We start from the raw sequence: 11,265 nt of genomic DNA on the forward strand, positions 1-11,265 counted from the left end.
TGCGTGTACGCGTTCAAAGCCCCGACTTCTTGGTCAAGTAGAGTACGCTCCGCGTACAGCTGAGTACGCCCAACATACTCGGTTGGGTTGACTCGGATGGTTTGTTGACCTTGAACTTTTGACTAAGGTTGACCTAAGAGTAGTTTGGGTATTTTAGGTCTTTTGGGATTATTAACTAAGCTTAGGTCACTGGTTTTATTTAGGTGATCGGTAGAGTTGGTGTTGGAGTTGTAATAAGTGTTGTGTACTTTTCTGCTACTCGTCGGACTGAGAGGTGAGTTCTCCTCACTGTACTCGTAGGTTAAAGGCACTAATACTGGCCCACTAGATTATGTATCCTGGTTATAGGATAGTGTTATGCTAGTATATGCCAGATTAGTAGATCTGTATGATTATATGTATTTGCTGGTTCTATGTTTATGTTTACCTATTACATATGTCGACATATTGTGGTTGGGTTGAGGCGGTCATGCTTTATGCTGAAAGCCAAGACACCCGGGGCGGTCCAGATAGGCTGTAGGCCCTGTGAGGCGGTCCATTCATGCCGAAGGCCCGTAGAGCGGTCGAGATAGGTTGTAGGCTCAATTTTGCATTCTATTGTTTGTTGTGTTGTGTGATGGTACTTTGGGGGAACTCACTAAACTTTGGCTTACAGTTTCGGTTTATTGTTTCAGGTACTCTAGAGGATCGTGGGAAAGCGAAGGTTTGATCGTGCATCTTCCTATTTTCATGATATTAACTTTCGGGACACTCTGATATGATTTTACATTTGAAACAATGGCTTTTCTTGTAAACAATTATGGATAATGGTTGTTTATGAAAATTTTAAATTTTTATGATTTTTGGGATGTTACAAGTGATCACATATGAATTACATGTGATTCACGTATAAATCACATGTAATTCAATATGAATTACATGTGATTCACATGTAAATAACATGTAATTCACATATGAATTAAATGTTATTCCCATGTAATTCACATATGAATAATATGTGATTTACATGTAAATCATAAGTGAATCACATATGGAATACATGTGATTCACATGTAAATTACAAGTGAATCACATATGAATAACGTATATATGCACACATGCATTTTGTGTGAGTGTTTTTAGTTAATTTTTTTTTAATTTTTTCTTTTGAATTTCACATTTGAATCTTAAAAAATACAATCAAATGTGAATATCATATTATATAATCACATGTGAATCTTGCATTATATTATTAAATGTGAATCTTACAAGATATATACATATGCATTTTTGTGAGCGTTTTTGCATTACTAAGTATTTTTTTTTAAATTTTCTTGCAGATTTGGATGAATTTGTGAAAATATTAAAGATGTGAAAATGATAAATTGAAGAAAATATGAAAATTTTGACACGAAGACATGAAAGTGCTTTGAAAATTTGTAGCATTTTTTTTTTGTTTTTTATATTTTATTTTGCATCGAATAAAATGTTTATACTATTATGTTTATAGACTAGTAATAAAAATGAGTTTTATTTGTTTATTTATTTTATTTATTTATTATTTTTTTATGATTTAGTTATTTACATTATAGTAGAAGAGATATATGCATATATGCATTTGAAAAAATATACATATATACACTTGAAAAGTTGATTTTTTTGGATAAAAAATTATAGTTTTGTTTTTTTATAAATATTCCAATTTTTTTAATAAATTTACTGATTTTAAAATATTTACTGTTTTTAAAAAAATTGTAGTTTTAAGTTTTTTTTTTAAAATTCATGTTTTCTATAAAATTTTAAAAATCTGCATTTTTTTAAAAAAAAAATCAAAAAATATTATTTTTTAAAAAAATCCGAAAATTTAATTTAGTATGTTATTTTTTTTAGACATTTTTATTAATATTTCTAATAACAAAAAAAAAATTAAACATTAAATGAAATTGGTAAGATGACAATGCCCTTAATGAGTTAATTTTGATTTAACGCTCCACCTTTAGTTCTCGAGTTATCGGGAAACTAAGAGTTCTCAACGGATCTCATCTCTCCCTCTCTCTCTCTCTCTCTCTCTCTATATATATATATATATATATATATATATATATATATATATATATATATATATATATATATATATATATATATATATATATAAAAGCTAAATTTCATTCATTATTCATGTAGCTTGTCTAAAGTTATGTACAATTTAACTAACTTGCCTACTTGAAAAAAGCCTATGTTCATTAACATTCTCAAGTATATAGATGTCTTGGGTGGCTAATTTTGGCACTTCTTGCAAAATGATGATGAAGATTAAAATATAAGTCTGATTCTTTTTTGCTTGTATTAAAGTTATTCATAATCTCAAGATCATGCTTAGAAAATCTATTACTAAAAGATCGATAAATGATGTTTGGCTTAATATCTCAAATATTGGTAGGGAATTTGTGGATAGAGGAATTGTGCATGATAATTTATTTAAAAGGGATGATGGTGAAGATTAAAATATAAGTTTGATTCTCTTTTGCTTGTATTAAAGTTATTCATAATCTAAGATCATGGATAGAAAACCTATTACTAAAATATCGATAAAGGATGTTTGGCTTAATATCTCAAATATTGGTATGAAATTTGTGGATAGTGGAATTGTGCATGATAATTTATTTAGAAGGGTGGTGGGTGAAGGGACAAAACTTTCTTTTGGAAAGACTTGTGATGTTTTTCCAAATCTCTATAAAATTGAGTCGAATAAGAATTATTTAGTGATCGATAGAGTCAAAATAAAGGATAGTTTGGTGGGTCAATATAGTATGGAGCGGATGACACAACCAAGGAGAGGTCGTAAATCTGACTAGTTGTCGGCCTTAGTTAATAGCTTGAATGTTTTCATGTTTTCGATGGGATGAGACAGGTGGAGAGGGAAATATGATGGCAATGGGGTGTTCACGGTTAAAACTCTAAGCGATCTGTGATTAAAAAAATCATGGATGACATATCTAACTCTTTCCAATGGGTGGGTTGCATCTTGTTAGAAATTAATTTTGTTTGGCATACTTTCAAGAACATGATCCCTATTTTTCGAAACCGATTATTCGTAGTATCTCGTCTCATCCATTTTTAGTACCATTTGTCGTGTTGTGGAGGAATGCATCTTTGCTTCGATAACGTAGAAGTGGTTGGTGTCGTGGTCCTCTCTTTTCTAAAATAACATTTTTTATGGGTAAATTATTTTTTATGGGTAAACTAGTTAATTGAGAATACGTTGAGACAAGTTGGAGCTATCTTGTGTTTTTATTCATCAAGATGGAAGAAGTGTCCATATTTGACTCTATCTTATATGTGTATCTAACTAAAACTAATAGCAAAATACATGTATATCATCATTCGTACCAACAAGTATACCAAAAAAAACATCAATAGCAAATACATAAAACCATGTGAATAGAAAATAAGCATATGCACAAGTTCGAACTTATATTTATTAACCATTAACCTCTAATCGATGGTTAAAAAGTTAGCAAAATTATAAACGACAATTCAATTGTAACCTCTAATCGGTGGTCAATAAGATAACTTAGTTCTTTTGGTTAGCTAATGAATTTGTTACATTCGAATGATGACAATAAAAGGATTTGAAAGTTAAGTTTGTCCTTAGCATACACAACCTTTATGACTGATTGGGAAGCACACAAATCTATTGTCTTTAGGAATGTAAGGCCAACTTCTATGCTTACAACAAAAGAAAGTAACACTTACATTTCAGTTGGATTACAAATAGAGTTAAGTTCAATTACATTATTCAGTTTGATTAGTGCAATTCCCTAATGTAAAATCACTTTTTGTAAACTGTCTCGATGTTCTCGGGTGAGCCCTCTTTTTTATTTCTTATATAAAGAACTTATGTTGTAGGTGTTTGTAGAAAGTGATAAATAGGTTAACTAGTTAATTAATGTTATTACCATTTGGTTTAATACAAAAAAATCGATAAATAACTTAGTGTAAGATTATAACATTCAATTGTCAAATGTAGGATAATAGGCATGGTTTTGAGACTCCCGACTTTGATGCTTCGATTAGTACACGGGTTAGACAATTGAGGTGGGTATGACCCAATTTGTTGGCATATAATTCATCTTTTAAATATTAGACCCTCTCCTTGGAACACTATGTATCGGGGGGAGGGGGGTTAGGGCGATCAACTTCTTGTTTGTCCATCAATGGTAGTCTAACAACTGTTACCTCATCGGGCTCTTCCAAATGAGATGAGGTGGTAAAGGATGCACCACAACGTGGTGTGTGGTCTTAGAATGCTTTGTGGAGAACCAATACGCAATCCAAGAGTGACAATATATTATACCTAAGAAAATAAAATTCATGCTCACATGACCACAAGGTAAACCAGAATGCATTGACAATACCTTCTTATACATGTATCTTCCAGCAAATCAATGATTTGCTTTTGACATTGAACCCATTTCCACTGGAACGATCATCCAACGAGCGATTACCACCAAACGATCTATTTTGTTTGTGTGTGTGTGTGTGTGTATATATATATATATATATATATATATAAAGAGAGAGAGAGAGAGAGAGAGAGAGAGAGAGAGAGATCACTAACAAAAACAAAAATGTGTCGAGGGGGTGGTTTTGTTATGGTGCCCGTAGTGGCACCGACAACGTCTGGTATTTCCATACGCAGTGCAAAAAATTTTGATTTTTTTCCTAATATCATGTCACTACTTAAATTTCTCGTACCACCCCTACTATGAAAACCTACATCTGCCCCTGAATGTTTCACTATATGAATCAAACAAGTACCAACACCCGCAAGGTGTTTCAAGTCATTGTCGTCAATTATCTTGATTACATTACTCATTCCAAGATATTGTTAACATAAATTTATATATCTCTATACACGAATGTTTGTCATCCATAATTTAAACCAAATCAACATACTTCGTAATAACATGTTCAAAATTTATAGTATGCTTACATGAATTCAAAATATATATAACGAGTTCAAAATTACAAATATGGTATATTTTCAAAAACATCTTATCATATTGAAGGTGTTTGAAACCGTACAATGTTCAAATCTTGAAGATGCCTTATGTCCGAAAACAAATATTTGACAAATGTGTTTCAGTTTGAAAATGTCTGAAATATGTGTAATGTGTTCCATAATATGTAAAAAAGGTTGCAAATGTTAGATTTTATCGGAAAAGATGGGCATTCCATGAATCACAAATAATAAAGGTTAACATGTAATACTTCCTTATCATACTATACTTATCATATATTCATAGTGGTTATTACTTCAGGGTGAATATCCACTGTTAATGATATACCACCCACCCACCGTCTCTCCCTCTCTCTCTCTCTCTCTCTTAACGCATAAAAAACCAATTTCAGGAGCGCACCACCACCATTAATCTCACATTTTTCACACCAAACATATCAAAATCCAACAGAGAAGTGTGATGAATGATTCAAGACTTCGAGATATGAGTTTTATCTTTTTTGGCGAAGGATGGATCTGAAAAGTAAGAATTTATCAGAAAAAACACCACCATCATCGAAACCCCTTCAGTTCTTTTCGAGAAACCTCTTGGTCGATGTCATCGGTTGCTCGATTTCACCGACTGAAGGATGATTTGGTTGAAGTTTTAATCCATCCAGTGAAAAATGGGAAATTTTGATTGATCATCCAACTGGGATTTTCAGAAATCGATAGTTCTTGAACAAACCCAGAAAATCGCCTCCTCCATTTTTCAAAAATCGATAGTTCTTAAAAAAAACTCAGCATATGTTTCAGATCCAAATATAAGCTCTCTATTTTTAATTTCTTAGTCGAAACAGAGGGATTCAGAAGGTGTGAGAGTGAGATTTTGTAACATCGTAAATTCCAAAACAATTTTTCACTTTTAAAAAATATAATTTCATTCATAAATATTATCAATCTCCATGTATCACATATCAATCCATAAAATTCACCCCAAGATCACAATACATAAAAACTCCACAAGTGTGTACTGATCATGCCGACGCCTTCCCGCGATCCTCACTGGTACCTGAAACACATAACACAAAACACTGTAAGCATAAATGCTTAGTGAGTTCCCCAAAATACCACATATAATACATATTAGCCACTCGAGGCTATAACTCTGTGGGCCCACTGGCCCTAACTCTGTGGACCCTCTGGTCCTAACTCTATGGACCTTCCGGTCCTAACTCTGTAAACTCTGGAATAAACACAACATAAATCACATAGAAATAATGCAGTGCAACACATCACATACATAGCATACAAGATACTCTGTCACATAACTCTACTTACCACTCAAGGTAAAGTATAGTGAGAAGACTCACCTCGGATAGCTCGGTAAACCTCGAACTCGGAAATACTGATCTAGCCTTCGCCTAATCACATAAAATAATTACTCTAATTAATACGATTTTCAAGGACTAGGCTAATCCCTCTCTAAGTTCTCTAAGAAGGGTAAAAGACCATTCTACCCCTCCAATGGCTCACAAGTCCAAACATTGACTCAACTCTAAAAGTCAACGAAGTCAACTCTAGTCAACGGTCAAACTTTGACCAGACTCGTCGAGTGCATCCGGGCGACTCGGCGAGTCCACGCGGGTCCTCTGAATCCTTCTAAGCCTCACTTGGCACGTCGAGTCCCTCCTCCACTCGCCGGGTTTCTCTGCAACGAATCGTGGGGCAACCCCGACTCGACTCGTCGAGTCCACTTATGCACTCGGCGAGTTGCTCCCATGACAACACTCAAATGACCTTCTGAGGTCAGATCTGCTTCTCTAAACTATAGATCTGACTTCCCCATGACCAATAACCACGTAAAGGTCGAATCTTGACTCACATGCAACGCACCCAAGGCTTCTTTTAGCGAAATAGCCTCTAAAATGGCAACCTAGGTTCATATCTCTAATGGAATAGCATAAAGCAAGATAGATAGGACTCTCTGGACCTCTTAAGGCCCAAATCTAAGAAGAACTCCACCTTGGGACCTCACATACTTCGAATCAAAGCTAAAGAAGGCATAAGAAAACCCTAGATTCAAGTAGATCACAAGATACACGAGATTGAGCACAGATTAATACCTCTAGCAGCCTCTTCTGATCAAATGGTGGTAGATCTGAGCTCCTCAATCTTCCTTGCTTGCCCTCCTTCCTTCTTTCTTGCAAAAATCACACTTAGAATGATGAAAACGGCTCCTTCTCTCTCTTACAACGCTCTCAGGTGCTCTGGTGCTCTCAAGGGTGATGGTGGCCGCAAATGAGGGCCATAAGGTCCCTTAAATAGGGCACAGGCCCGGGGATTAGGGTTTCCACCCACAGTGCCTACTCGGCGAGTCTGCTCTTGGACTCGTCGAGTAGTTCATTAAACTTACGTGGCCACCCCGCTTCTACTCGGCGAGTTATAGCACCAACTCGTTGAGTAGATCAAAGATTCACAAAAATAAATAATTAAAATAATATACCTGAAAATCCGGGTGTTACAGATTTGGTTCATGAAGCACACCAGTTGAGGGAAAACCATCCAACAGAAGGATTCCAATTTCAAATGGGTTTACACTGCTCTTCACTGTGTGTGAGTGTATGTTTTTCAATTTTTCAATGTGTGTAGAGAATGAAGCAATTTTCTGAAGAACGGAGGTTGTAGATGGAGGTTTGATGGAAGTAACAGATCATACAAGTTTTGATCCATGTGGGTTGGGTTTGAAAACAATATTGATGAGTTTGAGCATCTGGGTAACTGGAAAAAGGTTAAGGAAAGAGGGTGGGGCTTCATAAATTTCTTCTTGGAGAGAGAGAGAGAGAGAGAGAGAGAGAGAGAGAGAGAGAGAGAGAGAGAGAGAGAGAGAGAGAGTGTGTGTGTGTGTGTGTATGAGTGGGTGGGTGGTATTTTCTTTTTGTCTTTTTTTTTTAAATTATGCAATAAAAGAAAAATAAGAAAACAAAATATGAAGGGTAAATCAGTCATTTTAAGTTTTTCCAAAAACATTTGGACCAAACCTGCAATAGAATTCACTTTTTGGACCAGTGGTGCAACTCCAAAACATTTTGTACCAAACATCTAATTTTTGACATACCACAGGGACCAAACTTGCAATTTTGTCTATTTTATATATTTATATGCTTAGATGAATATCTCTATTTTAGATATTAAACTATAAAATAAAATAAAATGAGATGGAGTGTGTGGATCAATTCAGACTCATGGCTCATCTCACATATACTAAAAATCATACATTTAACATGTTATTTAACTCGTTTATTCTATTACCTCCGTCTATCATATCTTTTCATGGTCACAAAAGGAATATCAATATATTTTTGTTTATATAAATGTGGTTGTTATATGGTAGCCGACACGTCCTTTTAAAGACTTGGAGTGCTAAAAAAAGAAAAATAAAGAAAAACGAAGGTTCTCATGTAGTCGTATATGCACGGATTTTATTGAGATCCTTGCTTTATATCATAAACAAATGCACTTTTTATATCTTTTATTTTTATATCTACTAATTTTGCAATAGTAACTTGTATATAGAAAAATCATCATCATAATTTATATAACCATTGCAATTTTAAATCTCACTGGCAACATTATGAAACTAGAACCGTTTGATAGATAAGACATCGTTTGTTCATTCTTTTGTTAAATTAGGTCTCTATACGAATAATGTCTCGTGATATTAACATGAAAACAAAAGAAAATTATTGAATACACGATATCGTTGCCTTAATCTGCAATAAAAATATTGTAATATATTATTTGCTAAAAACAGTAATGACATTAAAAATACAATAAATCTCATCAATAGAAATGAAATCACTGTCAATTAATACAAGATAAATATTACAGTATTTATGATCTTATTAAATGCAGTTCTAAAAATGACAACCAAGAAACACGAGGGAGTCGATGAATATAGATAATACTTTAAATAATTGATTTAGAAAAACAGAAATGATTCTTTTGACTTGAAAAAGATTTCAATTGACACTCTCACTGCATGTGCCCTTTCGTCTCTCTCTCTCTCTCACACACACACAGACACACAGTGGTTTGAAAGCAGGCGATATAATGAATCTCCTCACACTTCTCATGAGCCCATAAACCTTCAATCTTTAATCTTTCATATTCTCTGCAATTCCTTTTCTCTTCTCTCTCGAATTAAATTCGATCACGCAAACCAAACCTTCAAACATTCAACCTGCCATTGCATTAATTACTTCAACGAACCAGAACCAAAACCAAACCCCACTATATACTGCTCAAATCTTTGATCCAGTCACGCTTGTTTGTTTGTTTGTTCTTCCATCCAACGAAATCGAAACCACGATATGGGTCTTGAAACATGGCTAATCAAGGTCAAGAAATCGATCTCACATAGCTTCGATTCCGTCCATGGTCACTCTCTCCCACCAAACGGGAAGCCGGTGATCAAGAAATCAAGGGTCGGAGTATTGGCTTTTGAGATCGCAGGAATCATGCCGAAGCTCAATTACATGTGGCAGATGCTCTCCGATAAGAGTATGACCCGTCTTCGTAATGAATCGGTATGCCTTGAAGGTGTTCGAAAAATTGTCTCGCCCGACGATGTGTTTCTTCTCGGGTTAGCGTGTGCGGAGATGGTCGAGAATCTGAGAGTAGTCGCGAAATCAGTCTCCAGGCTGAGCAAGCGGTGTGAAGATTCGAGCTTACGAAGCTTCGAGAGTGTGTTTGATGGTTTCGCGAATACAGGTCGTGATCCCCATGGATGGATCATGAGCTGGAAAGAAATGGAAGCCAAGATTAAGAAGATAGAGAGGTATGTTACAGCCACCGCTACACTTCACCGGGAAATCGATGAGTTAACTGTTATCGAGAACAGTTTGAAGAAATCCTTACAGTGTTGTAATAATAATTACAAAAAGGATGTTTCCTTCACCAACACGATGAAGCAACAGAAGATTCTCGATCTTCAACAAAAGCTCCAATGGCAGAAGCAAGAAATCAGACATCTAAAAGAGAAGTCGTTATGGAACAGAAGCTTCGACACGATAACTTCATTACTTTCGAAATCAATCTTCACCATTCTGTCAAGAATCAAACTCGTTTTCAACATCAACCATGGCTACCCTTCTTCTCTCCCCCGCAGCCTCTCCGCCTCCGCCACCGTCTACCCCTCCGATCAAACCTCAAACTCATTCAACTTCGTTTCCGGTCCCTTGATCAAAAGCTCAAAACATCAAGAGAACAACCATATCTCCCACGGATTTTTCGAAACAAATTCGAAAATCCTAAAACCATCATCAACAACTTTAGGATCTGCGGCTCTTGCTTTACATTACGCGAATTTAATCATCGTGACAGAGAAGATGATACGATCGCCACAATTGATTGGAGTCGATGCTAGGGATGATGTTTACTCGATGTTGCCTAATAGCATACGATCTTCATTAAGGAGACGATTGAAAGGGATTGGGTTTACAGCAAGTGATCCCGTTCTAGCAGGCGAATGGAGGGAAGCGTTGGGGAAGATCTTGGGATGGTTGTCGCCATTAGCGCATAACATGATGAAATGGCAAAGTGAAAGAAGCTTTGAACATCAGAATCGAATGCCAAAAACTGGTGTTCTTCTTTTACAAACGCTTTTTTATGCAGATCAAGAGAAAACGGAAGCGGCCATAACTGAGCTGTTAGTTGGTTTGAATTACATTTGGAGATTCGAAAGAGAGATGAATGCTAAAGCCTTGTTAAATTGCAGTAATTTCAAGAATTTGCAGTAATACTTTCAATTTGATTCCAAATTTTTGTTTTTTTTTCTTTTCAATTTAATTCTTTTTGGGTGGGTAGATGAGCATGGGGGTAGTCGTGTTGAATGTTGACGATATTGGATTGGTATGTAAATTAATTGAGACGAGCTTAATTCAGATCTTGAAAGATTTGTTTTTTGCTCCCTAACCTGATCTGTATATTAGAATACCAAATGTTTGTAAACTTTTTATTGAGTTAATTTTAATAAAATATTTCATGCGTTTTTGTTTGTTATAGCAATGATCATATGACCTCGGATTCTATTGGTGCATAGATCAACAAAAATATTCATATAAAATTATGAAATTTTGCAGGCTTTAATTGGATTATATGTACGTGTTTATTCATTATTGTTAAGTTATACCACTTTGAGTTTGTGATGAAGAATTTAATTGATATGATTAGTCAAAGGTTGAAATTATTATTGGAACAAAGATTGAAATAACAACTGGAGT

General features: G+C 34.9%; 1 protein-coding gene across 1 annotated transcript; it reads left to right on the top strand.

Moving 5' to 3' along the window:
- The first annotated feature begins 8,986 nt into the window (after positions 1 to 8,986).
- LOC145161566 (protein PSK SIMULATOR 1) lies at positions 8,987 to 11,044 on the top strand. The gene has a single exon (XM_079081113.1). It carries the CDS (start codon positions 9,355 to 9,357, stop codon positions 10,780 to 10,782), a length of 1,428 nt encoding a protein of 475 aa, XP_078937239.1. The 5' UTR covers positions 8,987 to 9,354; the 3' UTR covers positions 10,783 to 11,044.
- The last annotated feature ends 221 nt before the right edge of the window (positions 11,045 to 11,265 follow it).

Source organism: Lactuca virosa, chromosome 2 (assembly GCF_052849685.1).
Source record: "Lactuca virosa cultivar CGN04683 chromosome 2, Lactuca_virosa_CGN04683_v6, whole genome shotgun sequence".
Taxonomy (NCBI): domain Eukaryota; kingdom Viridiplantae; phylum Streptophyta; class Magnoliopsida; order Asterales; family Asteraceae; genus Lactuca; species Lactuca virosa.